Source organism: Crocuta crocuta, unplaced genomic scaffold, assembly GCF_008692635.1.
Source record: "Crocuta crocuta isolate KB4526 unplaced genomic scaffold, BGI_CrCroc_1.0 scaffold59-1, whole genome shotgun sequence".
NCBI lineage: Eukaryota > Metazoa > Chordata > Mammalia > Carnivora > Hyaenidae > Crocuta > Crocuta crocuta.
The window spans coordinates 706,819-727,265 of record NW_027551579.1 but is presented as its reverse complement, the minus strand read 5'-3'; the positions used below and the strand labels follow the sequence as shown (position 1 = coordinate 727,265).

Below are 20,447 nucleotides of genomic sequence, written 5' to 3'. Positions count from 1 at the left end.
AGTGGGTCGTCTGTTCTCTCCCACAAGTAGAGGAACTCCTCCAAGTGATTCTTTAAAAATGTAGCCACAGATACGTAAAACCAGGCACACAGATTTACGAGTAAGGAAATGAATATGTGAAAAAGTTAAACTTGGTTATTATAAGAGAAATGCGATTCAAAGCCACCTTGACTGCCGTAAAGGTTGGGAAACGTTCAGAGACTTGGAATGCGCGACTTCGGAGCACAGACCGTGCTGCAGAGTTCAAGCGGAACACGGGGGGGCCCGGGCCTTTCCGGGCAGGGGTCCCTTTGGCCCTGCGGGGAGTGTCCCAGTCAGAGAGACAGCGGGGGCTCAGAACTCTGGGCCTCGTGGAAAGCACATCTCATCTCTGTGACTGTGTTCGCTTGAGGGTCATGTGTCCCAGCTGAGCAGAAGCCCATGCCGCACAGCTGAAGTGGGTCGTTCCAAGAATAATGTGGGCTGGGTATTGCCTGGTCACTTGATTCTTTAAGTGTAAGATATGTACGTTATGTGCATAAAACACGGGACTATACAGCACTTAAAATAGATGAGCAGCTAATAAAGCAACACATATGTTTCAAAAACAATGGTGAAGAAGGAGGCAAGATGCAAAAGATACTAAAGAATAATCCCACATACATAAAGTGTATCAACATGAAAAACCAAACAACATGTTGTTTATGGTTATGGTAACATATAGTAGAACATATGGGAAACGTGGGAAAGATAAATACAAAATTCAGGATGATAGTAACTTCTGACAAGAGAAGACTTAGGATAGGGCAGTATACAGATTGCAATGTTTCATTTTTTTCACTGTTTCAAAAATAAACTGATCATATCAAATATTAAGGTGAGTTTACCAGAGTGGTCTTTATATAGCTTTCAATTACACTTATTCTTTCTACTTTTCTATATCCTTTGAAGTGGAAATGTTGAAATACTTTATGACTATAAACAGCTTAGTCTAACAAAAGCGAGAGTCAGACCCAGCACAGACATCTGGCCTCTGTGAGCCAACACGGGCCTTGCAGCATCAGTCTGCAGCCTCTCACGTAGAACGCCAGGCCGTAACTAGGGACAAGCAGGGCCGGACCGGGAGCACCACCGCTGGTGACGCCCTGAATTGGTAGAGGGCCTTTGGGAAGTATGCTGTCAAGAACGAAGAATGCTCAAGTAAATTAAGGCATTCTAACTGTATAGAATACTGTAACACCATGACAGGTCATTTTGAAGACAACCAAAAATGGAAAATACTTACAGGAGAATTTTTAAAATACAAAATATAAATTACTTGTACGGCAATTATCGTAACTGCAAAAACACATGCATGTTTGGACATAGACAAGACAAGAAGACAAAAAATGAAAAGCATACTCATGAAATTATGGGCAATGAAAAGATTTTTAAGGTCTAATTAGTTTTACTCTTTAGGAAAATGTTGAACTGAAATGGATTGAAAAATGATATGCTTGATGGGCACCTGGCTGGCTCAGTCGGTTAAGCATCTGGCTCTTGATTTCTGCTCAGGTCATGATCTCACAGTTCATGGGATGGAGCCTTGCATCAGGCTCTGTGCTGGCAGCATGGAGCCTGCTTGGGATTCTCTCTGTCTCTCTCTCTACCCCTCCCCTGTGTGTTCTCTCTCTCTCTCTTTCCCTCTCTCTCTCTCTCAAAATAAATAAATAAACATTAAAAAAAGGAAAAATATATACTTTGGAAGAATATTTCAGTCATTTCAGTTTTTTAATTTTTGAGATCCAGTACTAGGAAAACTTTTGTCATGGTTTTTATCTTATACTTTATTGAATTTTTAAAATTTCAGCCTTCAGAGATAGAAATGGAGTCCCAGATACATCTCTATGGACATACAGAAGAAATAACCAGCTTATTTGTTTGCAAACCCTACAGTATAATGATAAGTGTGAGCAGAGACGGAACCTGCATCATATGGGATCTAAACAGGTACAGAAGGAGGGCTTTAACTCCAACACAGCTGTTTTTAATGTTGCGGTTCTTACTGTGTGAAACAGATGCACTGTAATAATATCTTTTCAGGGGTGCCTGGGGGCTCATTCGATTAAGTTTCCAACTTAGGCTCAGGTCATGATCTCATGGTTTGTGAGCTCGAGCCTGCATTGGGCTCTATGCTGACAGCTCAGAACCTGGAGCCTGCTTTGGATTCTGTGTCTCCCTCTCTCTCTGCCCCTGCCCTGCTTGTGCTCTGTCTGTCTCTGTCTTTCAAAAAAAACCTTAAAAAACTATTTTAGGGGTGCCTGGGTGGCTCAGTCAGTTAAGCATCCAACTTCGGCTCAGGTCATGATCACACGGTTCGTGGGTTCAAGCCCCGCGTCAGGCTCTGTGCTGACAGCCAGCTCAGAGCCTGGAGCCTGTTTCGGATTCTCTGTCTCCCTCTCTCTGACCCTCCCCTGTTCACGCTGTCTCTCTCTCAGAAATAAATAAAAAACATTAAAAAAATTTTTTGGTAATATCTTTACATTATAATAATTTTAAACACGAAATACAACCTTTACTTTGTAATCTAATTGAAATCAAGCAATCACTCAAGAATATGGTTGGGAATGCCTTCTGAATAATAGGTCCTTATACTGAGGACAGGAACTATACACGTGAGAGAATATGATTATCTTTAATGATCATATGCAAATTTATGTCTTTGTTTTCAGATTGTGCTATGTGCAGAGCCTGGCAGGACACAAAAGCCCTGTCACAGCCGTCTCTGCCAGTGAAACCACAGGTGACATTGCCACTGTCTGTGACTCAGGTGAGTAGGCCCTGAACGCAGAGCCCAGGGGTCGTTGTGCTAACAGCATTCAGCTAGTTCCTTCCATCGTAGGCGAACCTGCTGGATTACAGCTCTCAGGCTCCTGCCAGATCCAAATACTTTGCTAATAGCGTATTTGTGTACTAAAATACAGTGAGGTCCCAGAGTGAGTTCATCAGCTTAGGCACCAACTTTTACAAAAGTCAGTATTATCATAGTTTAAGTCTGTTTCTGATAGATGTAAGATTGCATCTAAGCCCATGTGTTAAGCAAATTATTATTATGTAAATTAATCTGAATTTTCTTGGGTTTTGTTTTTCTATCCTTTTGGGGCTTCTGCTTTTTAACTACTAATAACTTCACTACCTTCCTCCTAGTGCAAAGCATCAGCCAGTGAGCAGCTTTGAATGTATATCTTCCAGTCCCTGAGTGAGAACAATATTATAGAAAAACAAATGGAGGTAGAATTTGCCTTAAAATTTACATGACAGAGTTAGATCTCCGAATCAGAGGTCTTATTTTTAGTTTTTGTTTTTTCAAGTATACATGCTTTAAAACTTGAGGAAAGAACAGTTGGAAAAGTCATAAAATTTCTGTTTGCGTTTCCATTCTTAAGGATCTTAATGTTGAAAGGATCCTTTGAAAACCTGTCTTTTCTGCCCACTTGGTGTGGAACATCTTCGACATATCTCTAGTGGGTGATCCTCTATCCTTTGCTTGCATGTTTTATATTGACTGGTGTTTTTCTTTTTAAGTTTATTTTATTTATTTTGAGAGAGAGAATGTGTGAGCTGAGGAGGGGCAGAGAGAGAGGGAGAGACTCCCAGGCAGGCTCTGCACTGTCAGTGTGGAGCCCAGTACAGGGCTCCATCCCAGAACCCATGGGATCATAACCTGGGCCAAAATCAAGAGTCAGACGCTTAACTGACTGAGCCACCAGGCGCCCCTGTTCGGTTTCTTCCGACACCAAGCGTGTGCTGTCCCTGCAGACACCAAACAGCTCTCCAGCGCTGTGACACCACCTGCTTAAAGTTAGCAACTTTGGGAATCCCCAGGACCACCCACCAGGTTCAATAAATATCTAAAACAACTTAGTAAGACACTATACTTAACTGCTATAGTTTATTCTAAAGGATAGAAATGCACAGCCACATGAAGGATACAGGGTGAGAGCCCGACGGTCTGTCCCTGTGGAGTCAGAGTGCACTGCCCCCACCGTCCACCCCTGTCCCGTCGTGGTGGTGTTGCGCCCCCCCCCGCCCCCCAGCACAGGAAGCGCTCCCCAGCCAGGGAACTCCTAACCCTGTGTTGGAAGGGTTTCTCAGAGGTTTTGTTATGCAGGATAGTTGATTGAATCACTGGCTGTTGGTAGGTAAATGAGCTTGGTTGGTTTTTCTGGTGGGTGACCAGCCCCTTTCGGGTGGCTGTCTAGCACCTGCCCCCTAGGAGTCAGCTCCTNTGGTGTTGCGCCCACCCCCCCCCCCCAGCACAGGAAGCGCTCCCCAGCCAGGGAACTCCTAACCCTGTGTTGGAAGGGTTTCTCAGAGGTTTTGTTATGCAGGATAGTTGATTGAATCACTGGCTGTTGGTAGGTAAAGGAGCTGAACCTTTAGCCTCTCTCTCTGCCTTGGAGGTGGAGAAGTGTGATCAATTCTAACCTCTTAACACCATGGTTGGTTAATGCCTTGGTTGGTTTTTCTGGTGGGTGACCAGCCCCTTTCGGGTGGCTGTCTAGCACCTGCCCCCTAGGAGTCAGCTCCTTAGCATACAAAAGAGGGTGTAAGTACCGCGTGCTAACCAGTTGTGCCACTGGGGCACATGTACCCCAGTGTTCACAGCAGCNAAAAAAAAAAAAGTTGCTAAACTACGAGTTTCAGGAGCTCTGTGCCAGGGACCTGGAACAATGACCAAACATTTATTTTTTAATTATGCTACAGATGTTGGAGTTTTACTGCTGATTTTACAGAATATTCATTAATTATTATATTCAAGGAAAGAAATACCTTTAGTCATGCTTTAAAGGTATCAGATGAAAGTATTCACCAGTGTTAGCATCCAGTTATAAAACAATGTCATGGAAACATTTTTATGTCCTAATCATCATAACTAAGGGGGAAGATTTTAAGCAGTTGATTTTGATAATCCAAGTGTGGGCAGATGATTGATGACTTTGCTAATTGTTCTTCCTTGATTTGTACATTAGCAGCTTTTAGTATGTCATATCAAGAAGGAATCTGGGGGAATGATATAATGATTATTTATATAGAGTTCTCTACTTTCTTGTTTTGGCAACATTTGGAAGTTAGGACTGATCCTTAGGGAGCTGAATTTTGTAAAGTTAATTACTTTCCGGCTGCCAGTAGTGATTTATATCTGTGATATTATATCAGCTAGTCATAGGGGAACAAGAAACAAAATTACTTTTGCTGCAATTACTAACTCACTAGTAGGCTATTCAGGTGTCCCTAGGTAGTGCATAGCCTAACAGAGTCATGGCTAGAACTTTTTTTTTCCCCCACTTTGAACAAAAAGGCCTCCTCTACTTTTCTAAAGCCTCTTGGTACATATATAAGAGCGGTCATAACAAGAATTTGGTATAAAGAGAACATAATAAAAATAATGATTTTTAAAGACAAGCCAATTTATGTTTATTAATGACCCAAACTAGACTTCATCCTTCTATTCTTATAGTCCAAGAAGGGAAGAAAGTTATCAGATTTAGCCTCTACCAAAAATCGTCACCCTTTAGAGAGCACCATCCAAGTAACTTTAAAAATCAAAGTTTTAATAAAAGCATATGTGTGTGTATGTATATATGTTATATATGTGTGTGTCTATGTACACATTACACATATGTATATAAAATTTCCATATCGGGCCTGAAGTTACACTGGCAAGCTCTTTACTCTTGATCATAATTCCCCAGTCCTTACGATGGCATGTGGTTTTTATAATGATGAGGTGTGAAATTTATTAAACTATGTAAATATTATAACAGATGGTTTCTGCATTTTTTAAAATCATTCTGCCACCGGATCAAAATATATGCCTTTTAACTGGGATTCATAGCCCGGTCATGTGTTGCCAATGGTGTTACAGAGTTAATATTATGAAATTCAGGGTACTCAGTGACTCTCCAATTTACTTTAATCTCGGTGAAGATGTATAGGAGGAATAAATTTTTTTCTCAGGAATGCCCAACTTTCTTACAGTTGACATGCTAAATTATACGTGAGAGCATCTGGTAGTGAGTAAAGGCCTCAGTTTGGCTATGTACACTCTTGGGCAGATGAGTAGTTACTGGGTTTTGTGCTGAGTAATCCACTAGGGTGAGTCTTTGCCTATTAAATCCTATACCATATTTCAGAGAGTCCAGGACCACATTTAGATTTTTTGTTTTGAAGGACTAAGCCATGCAGAAGCTATGGATTACATGTTCTGATCAAGGCCTACATCAGTATCTTCAGTGAGTCTTCTAATCTTACTAGTAGATATCTGGTTGTCTTATTTTTCAAATCTTTTATCAAATATTAAATTCAAAAGAAAGTGAAATAAATGTCTACTCAAGGAAAAGATGAGTTTATCATCTATAATTGTATTTCTTTCGTATATTGAATCTGTAATCTCCCCTAATCAATGGGAAGTCTCAAGTAAAAGGCTGGCCATTCATTCATCTTTTTTCTCTACATAGGTGATAAGTACGTTTAACAAGATAGCTGCTACTTAAACCATTTTGAAATACATAATTCAGTGGCATTATCACCTCCCCACAGTGTTGTGCAGCCATTACCACTGTCTACTTCAAAAGCCTTTTTGTCACCCAATCAGAAACTCTGTAACCGTAACTGTTCCTCCTTGCGCCACAGCTTCTGGGGACCACTCTCTTTTCTATTGCTAGGAATTTGTCCACTCTAGATACTTTATGTAAGCGGGACCATACACCATTGCTCCTTTTATGTCCTTTTATTTCACTTACTTAGCCTGATGTTAAGGTTCATCAACGTTGTAACGTGTATCAGCACCTCATTACTTTTTACGGCTAAGTAATTGCACTTGTGCACCTACCACATTTGGTGTATCCGTTCATCTGTGCGTGGGCTCCGGGCTGTCTCCACTGTCCGGCCGTCGTGAATAGAGCCACGGCACAGAAGGCATTTGGGTTCGTGGTAGGTCTTCAGCAGATCTTTACTCAGAGAAGTATTTGCGCAGTTTGTTTCTTTGCTATAATATAAGAAGTCTATGAAATTTTTTCATTGCTTAATAAGGGAGAAAGTTAAATTCAATACTTTTTTGTTAGTTCTAATGGAGAGAGAAAATGAAGTGTAGTAACACTGTGGCATCCCAACTTGATCAGGCCTCTTAACCTCATCTTGATCAGCGTAAGAATACTTCTCCCAAGAAGGCTGGAAGGCCCCAAACCCGCCAGCCCCGTTTTACCAAGGACGGCAAGCAATGATCGCCACCACCACCCCCTGGGGAACTGCGGAGTTTTGTCACCCATGGTCTTTGAAAAGGGAAAACTTAGCTAATAAGTCACTGATTTAAAAGATTCATTCAGAGAATTAGATTTCTTTTTTTTCCCTCCAGGAAGTAGTGTTTGACTCAGCTAAGTTTTATTGTAACTTTTTTTTTCTTTAAAAGTCACTTCTTCTAGATGGTTTCATGGAATATTTTCATTTGTTTTTGGAGATTGCTTAACTCTTTAGGTACTTTCAAATTCAGACTTGGCAGTTCATATACTAAAATATTATGATTACACAAACATACATGATTAATTTACCTGTGCTCTCTATTGAAAATTTTTTTACTTTTATTTTCCCACTGGTCATTGTCACTAGGTAAATACGCAGAGCTCTGTGTGACTTATAATGTAGTAATTCTATTTATACAGACTTCAGTCATGACTTCTCTATAAATTTTATCACTGAAACAAATGAGCTTTGGTGCAGAGTAGCTTGGCTTGGGGGCAGGGGGGAGTCCGTACTCTGCGACTCAGGGTGCCAGGCCCTGACACCAGCACTCTGGTGACCTGTGGAATGATTTGCTGTTCTAGCTGGCGGAGGCAGTGACCTCAGACTCTGGACAGTGAACGGGGACCTCGTTGGACATGTCCACTGCAGAGAGATCATTTGTTCTGTTGCTTTCTCAAACCAGCCGGAGGGAGTATCTATCAATGTGATTGCCGGGGGATTAGAAAATGGAATTGTAAGGTAAGAGGAGTTTCAGTTCTCTTTGTTTGCTCTTACTTAAAAGGACACAGCAGTTTCAAAAATTAGGTTTTAAAAAAAAATTGTTTCAATGTTTATTTTTGAGAGAGAGAGACAGAGTGTGAACNAATTAAAAAAAAATAAGAAACTTAGCAGTAATGTAGCTTTGAAATTGTGTATTCCCTGTTAACAGTATGAAAATATACTACTACGTTTTCTTGCTCCCACAAACTTCCCAGAAGGAACTACAGTTTGTTGTTTGTTGTGTTTCCTTCCAGATGATTTTTAACAAACAAATATCTAGGATTTTTTTCGTGAGGGAAATTTTCATTTGCATACTTAGTGGCTTTTTCCCTCTCTAGGTTATGGAGCACATGGGACCTAAAGCCCGTGCGAGAAATCACATTTCCGAAATCAAATAAGCCGATTGTAAGGTAACTGCCCCCCCTCCCCCATTCTTAATAATATACCTCGTGATTGTATTTGTGCTGGAGAGCTGTTAAAGTACACAAACTGTGAAGTATGTGATGACAGTCAGAAAGAGGTGACTGTTTATCAAACACCAAGCTGACCAGGACCTTTTGCAAGAGGAGACACAGTCCACATCATTGTGGAGTTTAAAATCTGAGTTGGGATCTCGAGTCTAACAGAAAGACGTGCTGGGAGAATGCCCAGGGAAGCTTCTGAACTGTAGAAACTATATCCTTTTCCTTTCTTATTGAAAATACCATGAGGGTGACTGAGAGCCGCAGGAGGGTGCTTGATAATGCAGATCAACAATCCGTTACCCTTTGTTCAACTAACAGATTTGACTTTAAAAATCAATTGGAAGTCATTCAGATTCTCCTTTATTACATTAATTTATCTTCAATACATTACATTTACCTTCTCCTTTTTCAGGGAAATAAAATATCTCCCTAAAATAATCCCCACTTACTTCTAGAAAGAGAAGATGTGGCACTCTAGTCTTTTCTGAACTTTCCTATACCCGAGTAGTTGTTGTTTAAGTAATGACGCATAAACAAGGCAGTGGGGAAGAAATATGCACAGAAGGAACCGAATGTACCTCTTTGACCCTGTCTCCTGTGTCACCTGTCAGAATGAGCTCCACAGAGCTGTCAGCAGGGCACTTAAGCTGGATGAGGGCTACACTGGGAACCAGTGGGTTGTGAGCAGGCATTTGGTGGGCTCTCTGCTCCGGTAAAGGTATCTTAGCTTCTTTACACTGATTCCTGGAGCGTCACCGGCCTGCAAATGCAATGTTAAGAGGTAACGTACAGACGGGATTTCTTTCTGACAGCCTCACGTTCTCCTGTGACGGCCACCATCTGTACACCGCCAACAGTGACGGGACCGTGATTGCCTGGTGCCGGAAGGACCAGCAGCGCCTCAAACAGCCCATGTTCTACTCCTTCCTCAGCAGCTACGCAGCTGGATGAATGAGAGAGAACCTCGCTCCTCCAAAGCACTTTAGCTCCACACTCGATTTGCTGACCTCCCCGGTGTGGGGAGGTGGAACACGAAGAAATGGATGACCAAACAAACCATCCAAGTGACGCCCAGCCCCCTTCATCTGCACAGCATTCTGCAGCCTCCCAAGGTCCTAAGAGAACGGTTTTGTTGTGATTTAATGATAATCCCAAGGGCTGTGTCAGCATGTCCCAGCCAACAAGATGCAAGTCTTACACGATAAATTAATATCGTACCTTTAACGTTTTTACCCACAAGCACAGTCTAAAGAAAGGATTAGGGTCTCTCCTTTTCCTATTATTCCAAAAGGGCCAGTAGAGTTTCAATTGGCTAGGCTGTTTATATAAAATACTCTAAAAATTATAGTTAAAAAGTCTTATGCGAAGATAATCTACGCTTCCCCTCCACCCCACCAACCAAAAAAAAAGGTAAAGAAAGGGAGAGGAATCATGAACTTGATAAGTGCTTTCTTTGAGAAGTAAATTATTCGGTCGGTGCCTGTGCACCGAACATTCTGTGGAACATCTGAATACTAAAACAAACCACTAATGAATCTCAGTGTTGGGCAGTTCTTTCCCAGTTGCCTTCTTAGCTCAAAGTAGAACCAGAATATTTTGACGGCCACAAACGAGAACACAAGTATCTCTGATTTCAGATCCATTTTGTTTCTTTGTAAAACTCCTTCTTAAGATCCAGAACACTAGATACTGGTGAGTCACTAAGATTCAAACACAGTGATAATCATCTTAATATCTGCCATTTGCAGAGCACTGAATACCTAACAATTCACAACAGAAGGCCTCCACTATGCCAAAAGATGGTACAGGTATCAGTAATACACTCTAGACAAGGCATTCGGTGTGCAGGGAGTGTTTCCTTCCACAAGACGGAATTTCAAAAGAAAAAGAGACAGCCTGCTTTGTTTCCAGCAGGACGCAGAGTAATTCTTTTAGGAAACAGTTTGTTGCTACTAACCGAGGCTCCCCGAGAATTCTCGGAGCAGTAGGAAAAGGTAGGCACACGCCACCGAAACCCTGCGCACCATACACCAGAACTCCCACGAGTCTCGGGATGGTCGGGCTCTACCTGATAGATGGCTCTATTGTTACTTGGGGTGCTGCTTTATTGGCTTTGAAAACACTGTAAAATAAGCTCAGTAATATGTCACCGCAGGATAAAACTATGTTCTCCTGCCTAAGAATAACTTGCGTGTTTGTTATGGAAATCTAAATCACATGGTGTTTACAGAACTACTTTTGTAACTTCCAGACTTTCTAAAACATTCTGCTTAAAAACTGTATAAAATACAGTTCAAACGTCCCTGCTGTCAACATCGATGCGGGAAGTAAGCGGCTGCGCATGCTTGTAATTCACCGGCACGCGGTCACAGGCTGCGCTGAGGGCGTGCTTTGCACAGACCAGGTCTGTGTGCTGAGGTCCAGACAGGTGCAGGGACGAGATTATTCCTATTCACGTTGAAGTGATCTTGCTTTGTTTAAAAAAAAAAAAATTGCAGCTATTGTCTGGCTTTCGTTTTTTCTACCGAGAACTTTACATTAGTCCCCTATTAGAATAGGGTTGCTACTCAGTCCTCTTTTTTTTTAAAGGCTGAATTTCATCATTTATTTAAAAAGAAAATATGCAAAATAACTGGTCTTGTTAAGAGTGCAATATTATATTTTTATGTAAAAATAAAAATTAACTTGGGGGGATTATTTATTCAGCATGAGACTTAATATGTATATGTTTGAAACACTTCATAATGTGCATGTTGTAGCAAACATTTCTGTAAAATACCACAAGCTCTGTTATCTTTGTATACACTGCCACTTCAGATTGGGAATAAATTTCATAAAAATAGATGCAAAGGCCTATTCTTTATACAATTTAAATATTATGACCAGATCTCAGACTGGTGGCTTTTACTGTTTTGTAACCCATCTACATTCTCTCTTTAGCTCCCCTATACACCGATGTCACTAAGAAAAGATAACTTTCATTTCTTTATTCCTTTTTTTTATGAGAAATTTTATTTCAGCCTTTACTACCCTTAAATAAAGTTTGGGCAGACTTTTTAAAGAAAATACATCTGCCCCTCCTACCCCCAACAGCCCATCCATCACGAGCCCCTACTGTGGACGTCACTCTGCTAAGTGCTGAGGTTACAGCTGTTCCCTCCCCGAGGTTACAGGCCGGTAGAGAAACTCAGTAACATACAATGTATGTAGTTACAAAATACAGTAAGTGTCATTAAGGTAGAGTGGAGGGTCCTCTGAGACTATAACAGGAAGAATTCATTTTAGATCAAGAGGATGAAGGCTTCTTGAGAAAGTGAAAGTTTTATAAACTAATGGATGAATCAAAATTTGACAGGTGAAGATGGTAGCAGATGTGGTCCGGACAGCTCATCAAGGCAGGCACACCGATGAACAAAGGCCCAGGGAGGGCAAGAGCATCCTTGACACTCCTCTGCTTCGCAGCTGGGCTTTGCAAAGCAGTGTGTGAGTTCCACNGGCAGGCACATCGATGAACAAAGGCCCAGGGAGGGCAAGAGCATCCTTGACACTCCTCTGCTTCGCAGCCGGGCTTAGCAAAGCAGTGTGTGAGTTCCATGGACGGCAGCCCGAGAACCCAGAATTATTCTCCTAGCCTGCCTTCCCTCTGATGTGTTTTCACGGTTCTGGGCAGTAGAAAACCATTGTTTCTAGGTGTTGGCCCCGAGAAGAACTCAGGAGGAGCATCTGCCAGCCTAAGCCTGCCAGCCTCAATGTCCCCTCCTACCTGCAGATCTCAGATCCCTCATCCTTTCAACTGCATTCACTCAGTGCCAGTTATGCACAAGTCCAAGGCTAGGTGATGGGATCGGGTGGAAGAGGAGGAGGGAGATGCCAGCCCTTCCGAGCTCACACCTGGTGATCTGCTTCTCATTATTTTGGATGAATTGTTCATGTTTTCAAAGAAAGAGCTTCAGGGCTTTCCTGTTCTGGGTGGTGACATGGGAAGATCCTGAACTCACCTCCTCGCACAGATACACTAAAGCTACAGCTACTTACAGAAACATTCCCTCTGAAAGAAATCCAAAAATGAGCTGAGCAACTCTTACATCTTGGGAGGGTGGGGGGACATAAAAATGGGTAGGAGAGGCTAAGACATGATGTCACCATAAACCACACTCTCAGCGAGGTGCCCGCATATAGGAGAGAACTCACAACCCTAAGCTTGTCCTTGAAAAGCAAAGGGCTTGAACCCCACACCTGCCACCCCTAACTTTAAAGACCTGCACCTGAGACACAAGTCCCCAAAACATCTAGCTCTGGAAGACAATGGGGTTTGCATCCACAGGACCCCAAGGTCACAGCAAATTTAAAGGGGTCTCTCGACTTACCGTGGCTAAACCCCTGGAGCACAACACAGAGGCAGCAACTGAAACGCAACCAGTCTTTCTGTGAAAGGGGCCTGTGGTTTATCTTAAAAGATTCAGCCTGAGGGACAGACATTTAACACAACACACATCTAGAGGCTAGAGGCTACCAGATTACTTTTCAAAGACTGTGGAAGCTGGCAAGTACCATCTCTGTACACTCACTCACTCACTCTGCCTCCGGGTTATCTCCCAGAAAGGAGGTTGTGCACATGTCTGGGGCCCCAGTTTTTGCAGCCAGCACCCAGGGAACACTCCCTGTTCACCAGGCTCTGGTGGCCAGTGGTGCTTATGTTCATTGCTCTTACAGGACTGTAACAAATGGAAAAATAGTTCTATACCAAGGCACAGCACAGACGCTGTGGTCATAAACCCTAGTTGTTCCCTCAAAGAGGAAAGGAGCTGTGAAGAGCTATCTTCATAGCTGAGGGATGGATGGATGAGGGGGGAAGACTTCTAATTAAACACATCTAGTGGTAGACTGCAGTCCTCTCCAGAGGTCAGGGAGAGCAGCAGGCACCATGTTCATGCTCCCCCTCTGCCCTGCCCCCGAGTGCTGGTGTCTCCAAGAAAGGAGTTTCCGTACGTATCCGGCATCCTGGTTCTTGTGGCTGCTGCCCAGAGGACATATCCTTTGATAGGCTGGCTCTGGTGGCCAGTGAGGCTCATGTTCATGGGTTCAACGGGACAGGAGCAAACAAAACAACAGCTCTTAACTGGCTAACATCACCAGGGCTCAGTGCAAAGGAAGGAGACAGAATGTCCATTTCTCAGTCTTTCCATTAAAGAAGTCTATTTGGGAATCTTAAAAGTTGCTGCCTGAAGGTCCGGCTTCCAATGAGCCTGAATCTAGATGCTGACTGAGATCCTTCCTCTGGGATACCCTCAACTGTTGGAGGCCACTAAGAACAGGTAATTTGCTTAGCTAATTACAAAGGTTTGAGAGACAGCCAAGAGCTGGCGGGGGTGGGGGGGTGGGGGGGGGAGATGTTAAACAATAAGGTCCAGCCCCTACAGAAGGCCACTCCTTCAAGACTGAGAGAGGTGGCTTTTTTATTTAATGCATAAAAACCAATATAGAAAGTCCAAGACAATGAAGCAAAATAGGAATATGTTCCAAATGAAAGGACAAGATAAAACCTTAGAAAAGTACCAGAGATAAGTGGTTTACCTGCTAAAGAGTTCAAAAAGAAAAATGGCCATAAAGATGCTCACCAAGGTCGAGAGAACAAGTCATGAACAAAGGGAGAATTTTAACAAAGAGAAGGAAAATGTAAGAAAGTACCAAACAGAAATCACAGAGCTGAGGAATACAATAAGTGAACTGAAAAATACAATAAAAGGCTTCAACAGCTGACTTGATGAAGAGCAAGAAAGGATCAGTGAATGAAAGGATTAGTGAACTCAAAGACAGGGCAAGGAAACTCACCCAATCAGAGCAGAAAAATAAAAAGTAAAGCTGGGTTAAGTGGCACATAGGAGAACATCAAACGGACCAACGTTCACATTTTAGGGGTCCCAGAAGAAGCTAGAGAGAAAGGGGCAGAATACTAGTTTGAAGAAATAATGGCTGAAAACTTCCCTAACCTGGGGAAGGAAACAGACATCAAAATCCAGAAAGCCCCAAGAGTCCAAACAAGATGAATCCAAAGAGATCCACACCAAGTTACACTATAATTAAAGTGTCAGAAATTAAAGAGTTACAAAGTCAATGTTTACAAAAGTGGGTAGGGAGGAAAGATTCAATTGCCTAACATTTGGAGACTGAAACTATTATGGAGTTCTTGGATTCTTGGATTATTCACATTACCCATACTTTGCTGATTACCCTTCAGCTATTCCCAGTTTGTCCCAAATTGTGGACCATATGCCCCATTTGTTCCCAATATGTCCAATTTCTGGATAGCTGCATTAGTTTTCAATATCCTCCCCTTCTCAGGATAACTAACACTCCATATACTATGAAGTTAAAGCACTTCAAAATTTTACAGGCTTAAAATCTTTAACTAGGAAAAACAACCAAAAAGCCTCAACAGTTGGAGTGAGGAGAGTAGATGGCCATTTGAAATAACAAATCAAGATTAAGGTCAAAGGCAAGCAAATGAGGTTTTATGTTCAGCACAAACTGGCATTTTGGAGCATCACATGGAGTATTGTACAATATCTGATACGTCCTCCAGCTGATGTTCAATTTAAGCTCCATGATTTACAAAAAGGCAGCTGTATCTGCCAACACAAAACATGTACACTTGAATGTCTAATGAGTTCAGAAGGAGGCGCTACTAATTTTATTGTGTGTTATATGACCTGAATAGAAAACTATATCCTGCCGCTTTGGGGACACTGGCTTGCAACTCAGCATTTTGAGAGAAATTAAATAATGCAACATGTCCTTTGAGGTCAAAATGACTAGATGATTATTTGAGGCTGGACTTTAACATTCTCGCTCAAGTGCTGAGAGCTTGTTTCTTTCATGAACAAAGTTAATGAGAGATGAGGTTGGAAAAGATTGCTTTGTGGCAAAGTTGGGCTCCTTTCCAAACTGAATTAAACTTGTCTTGCCAAAACTTTTGAGGGTTGATAACAATAAACCATTTTTTCATTCCCAGATTTCAATTTAGTTAAAAGAGCTTTAAAAATCCTTGGAATCCAGGTTCAAGCATCAAGAATTTAAAAAATCTTGGAACACCTGCAGTAGCTCAGTCGGTTAAACATCTAACTCTTGGTTTTGGCTCAGGACACGATCTCGCGGTTTGTGGGATCAAGCGCCATGTCAGGCTCTGCACTGCACAGAGCCTGCTTGGGATTCGCTCCCTCTCTGTCTGCCTCTCCATTTCTCTCTCTCTCTCTCTTTGCCCCTCCATTTCTCTCTCTCTCTCTCTGTCTCTCTCAAAAGAAATACATAAACATTAAAAAAACCAAAACAATAAAAACTATCTTTTCTAAGATTTTAGGAAAAACCAAGCTATAATTTTCAGACTTGTTGATATGACCTAAACACAAATGGTTAATTAGCTAATATTATTACCACCTTTCTATAGATAATATTTTATTATAAATAAAAGTAAAACCTACTCATGTGTGCTCCTAGTTACATAAGAATCAGACACCTATTTTATTTCCCAGGATAGTCTAGAGAATAGAGTTGTGAGATCTAATGTCTCATAGCCTGGAGTGAGATGGACAGAACAGGTGCATTCCACGGCCCTTTCTACCATGTGCGTATTTGCACACACCCAGTGCTCTTTGGCCCTCAGAGTCAGCAGCATTTGCTGCAGTTCTGCCTCACTGATCCTGGTGCTTATCATGTGAGCCACCCTCTTCCCCACTGCTTTGCTTTCTACTGGGAATGATTTCTTTCAGTTATTACAGTTAACTGTTCAGAATATACTCCATGTTGGGAAATCTTTCTCCTATGAACATACATAAGTTCTGAAAATAACCAGGGGTACCTGGGTGGCTCAGTCGGTTGAGCATCCGACTCTCAATGTCAGCTCAGGTCATGATCTCGCAGTCATGAGATCAAGCCCTGTGTAGGGCCTGCTTGGGACTGTCTCTCTCCCTCTTCCTCTGCCCCTCCCCTGCTCATGCACATGCATGTGTGCTTTCTGTCTCTCCCTCTCTCAGAATAAATAAACATTTTAAAAAACAACCAAATGTCATCCAGAGCCGAATCTAATAAAATATTTGATAACTGCCTTAGTTGAAAACAAAGTACAATTACAAGGTCACACACACACACACGCACACACACACACACACACTACGATTCTGCAGGAAATTCCAAAAGATGTATTTTTACATGTTTTGGGCAATTTATAGTATCATTGAAATAGGGTAGAGTAGGTGCATACTAGAAAGAAGGATGGATGGATGGAATGGGAGGTAGGGGGGAGGTAGATGGCCAAGGGGATGGGTAGGTGGACAGACAGACAGTATGTCACATTTGTTTCTATACTTGTTTTAAGAAAACTTCCCAACCCATACTACCAAGTCCTAGGTTGCCTTTCCTTATCTTTGGATAATGTCTTCCACAGAATATGAGGCCCACACTTGGGTTCTCTTCACTTCCACACTTTCCTCAAGTTTCTTCTTTGCTAAGATGCTCCTTGCCTTGGAGTGAACTTACTCGACTTCCCCTAAAGAGTGTCTCACCTCCTTTCTTGTCCTCGGTTTTGGTACATCACAGCTCTTCTATGTTTATCTCAGGATCATTCTTATATAATTATAAGAATGACAGAGTTGTATACACATGGACATTCAGGTCCTTACAGAGCCACCAAAAAAAAGTTCATTTACATGCCCATTTGAGACCAAAAATTTGCTTATCACTCAGGGATGAATTGTGCCAGCAGCAAGCAGTCTTTCAATCTGATAATCCTTATATATTCTCCATATCAGACAAACACTACAGTTTTTAATTATCCCTCTACCAGTTGATCCATACGATATCTGAAATGAAATTTGTTTTAGATTTTACGGTTTTAAAATTTTCCCCAGTTTCATGGAGATGTAATTGACATACCCCACAGTACCAGTTGCAGGTCTACAGATTAATCGCCTGACGTTTTGTGAAAATGATTGGCACAGTGAGGTTAGTTAGAACCCATCATCTCACACATGTAATAAAAAGAAAAAGCAAAAAAAAAAAAAAAAAAAAAAAAAAAAAAAAAAAAGGAAAAAAATTGTCCTTGTAATGAGAACTCTTAGGATTTACTCTGCTAACAACTTTTCTCTATATCACACGAGTGTTAACCATAGTCATATATTGCATCCCTAGTAATTTCTTTATCTTAAAATTGGAAGTTTGTATCTTTTGACTCCCATCCTCTAATTCCCCCCTGGGCCGCCACTGCCTGCCTCTATAGCCACAGATGTGATCTCTTTATCTCTAAGTCTGTGAGGTTTTTTAGATTCTCCATATAAGTGAGATCATACAATATTTGTCCTGTCTGACTTTTGAAAAGAAAATTTGGCTTGACACTTAAGGGGAGAGGACCGTGAATGTGACGACATAGCACTGTGAGTTGTCCAAGCTAAAACAGAGAATAAAGAGTGTTTTAAATAAACAGCCTCGGTAACCTGTGGCACAATATCAATATATGTGACTATCAGTATATGTGACTGGAGTCCTAGAAGGAGAGGAACAAGAAGGGGGCCAGAAAAAAAATGTTGAAATCAACAATGAGTGGAAACTTTCCAAATTTGATGAAAATGATAAATATACAGAGCCAAGAAATCCAATGGCTACCAACCAGGATAAACATAAAGAAGACCACGCCAAGCCTCCTCATAATCATACTGGAGAAACCAGTGATAAAAAGAAAATCATATAAGCAGATGGAAAAGGATATATTACATTCCAAGGATAATAACAGGATAATAACATTACAGATCTCTTATGAGAAATGATGAAAGCACATTGCTTGACATCTTTAAACTACCAATTGTCAAACTAGAAAAAAGATCCCTCAAAAATGAAGGCAGTATGAAGACTTATTCAAACAAGCAAAAGCTGAGATATTTCATCATCAACAGATCTACAAGACAGGTTCAAAGATGTTCTTTCGGTAGAAGGAAATGATACCGGGGTGCCTGGGTGGCTCAGTCAGTTGGGCATCCAACTTCAGCTCAGGTCATGATCTCATGGTCTGTGAGTTCGAGCCCCGCATCAGGCTCTGTGCTGACAGGTCAGAGCCTGGAGCCTGCTTTAGATTCTGTGTCTCCCTCTCTCTGCCCCTCCCCCTCTCACATTCTGCCTCCCTCTCTCTCAAAAATAAACATTAAAAAAAAAAGAAGAAGGAAACGATACCGTATAAACATTTGGATCTTGACAAATGAATGAAGAGCATCAGAAATGGTAAACAGAAAAGACCTTTTTAAAAATCATTTCAAAATTTCTTCAAGAGAAAATTGACAAACTAAGGCAAAAATAATAATGTGTTGTGGGGTTTACTATATACAGAAAAGGAAAATATGACAAAGATAATTCAAAGGCTGTATGAAGAGAAATGGCAGCCTACTATTGTGAGACTCTTATAGTAAATAAGAAGTGGTATAATGTTATTTGAAGGTAGACTGTGGTAAGCTTAAGATGCTTATTATAAACCATAAAACAATGAGAAAGAGAGAGAATACTTGAGATAAAATGAAATACTCAGTATTCTCAGTTAATTCAAAAGGAGGCAGGAAAAAAAATGAAGAACAAGAGGAAAAACAGAAAACAAACAGCAAGATTGTAGATTTAAACCCAACCGTTTGGTAATTACATAAGAAGTAAATTAAAAGACTCAGTTTGGGGGCACCTGGCTGGCTCAGTAGATTAAGCATCCAACTTCCGCTCAGGTCATGATCTCACAGCTGGTGGGTTTGAGCCCCACATGGGGCTCTGGGCTGACAGCTTGGGGCCTGGAGCCTGCTTCAGATTCTGCCTCTGTCTCTCTCTCTCAAAAATAAATAAATGTAAAAAAAAAAAATTGTTAAATAAAAAGAAAAGCCTCAGTTTGTCAGGCTGAATTAACAAACAAGATCCAACTCTGTGTTGTCTTCAAGAATAGAGAATCCTACTTTAAGAATAAAGACACAGGTTAAACATCAAAGGATGGGAAAAGATACACCATGCAAACACCAGCCTAAGAAATCTGCAGCTGCCATATTGGTATCAGACAAAAGAGTGGAGGAAGGAAGACGGGGGTCCAGGGTCCTGGAACCAGGTGGTAGGGTGATTACAGCGGTCTCGAGTGACAAACAGAGAGGGACAGAATCAAAATCCCCTGAAGGGCTTAAAACACAGATTGCTGGGCCCCTTCCCCAGAGTTTGTAATTCAGTATAACTGGAGTGGGTCCTAATTTGCATTTCTATTAAGTTCCCAGGTGATGCCATTGATGCTGGTCTTGACATCCAATCTGGAACCAATGGCTCCCTTCCTTTTCTTTAAACTGGGCATACAATAGCCTTAAGGGATAGGGTAATCAATTAGAAAAGTAAAATAAGGAAGTGAGGTACCTGTAAGTGGAGATCTTGATTTCCCTTACCACTAATGACTTGCGATTGGCTGAGATGCCAGTTGCCAGGATAGGAAACCAGGATTCTGCCTTAGCCAACCACCTGGGATGGAGGTGGGCGGGGGGCGTAGGGGGGTGTGGGACGTGCTGTCAAGGCGAAAAATACAGGATAAATAAATTTGGGCGTGGAAATACGGAGTCCAATTTTCGATTTGTTGAATTTTAAATGCAGTACCCATATACCTTTCTCACTTAAAAAAAAAAAAAACACTCAGTGCTGTCGGTATATTTACAAGCTTAGTCATTTTACCATAGTTCAATTCTGTGCCTCAAATGGGCACTTGCAAGCTGTGGGAGAAAAAAATATCTATGTGAGATGTTCGCGGGCCCCAGGTGGGCACCTCTGAACTCTGCATTCGCATTCTGTCAGACACTCCGAGTCAGCAAAGCTGCACATTTGTCTGGGGCAAATGTCAAGTCAGTGGGGATCAGAGATCTAAGAAACAAGTGATCTGGTGTCATTTACATCAAGGAGTGGCTGCTGATGGTGGATGCG

General features: G+C 41.6%; 1 protein-coding gene across 2 annotated transcripts in view; it reads left to right on the top strand.

Annotated features, from left to right (window-relative positions):
- The window catches only part of LYST (lysosomal trafficking regulator), a 163,972-nt gene extending 152,645 nt beyond the window's left edge, over positions 1-11,327 (top strand). For both annotated transcript variants that reach the window (XM_077751733.1, XM_077751732.1), the window contains exons 49-53: positions 1,829-1,968; positions 2,691-2,788; positions 7,842-7,998; positions 8,358-8,429; positions 9,296-11,327. In XM_077751733.1, coding sequence (XP_077607859.1) covers positions 1,829-1,968; positions 2,691-2,788; positions 7,842-7,998; positions 8,358-8,429; positions 9,296-9,434 — 606 coding nt within the window. In that variant the 3' untranslated portion in view covers positions 9,435-11,327. The remainder of the gene's footprint in view (positions 1-1,828; positions 1,969-2,690; positions 2,789-7,841; positions 7,999-8,357; positions 8,430-9,295) is intronic.
- Positions 11,328-20,447: the final 9,120 nt, after the last annotated feature.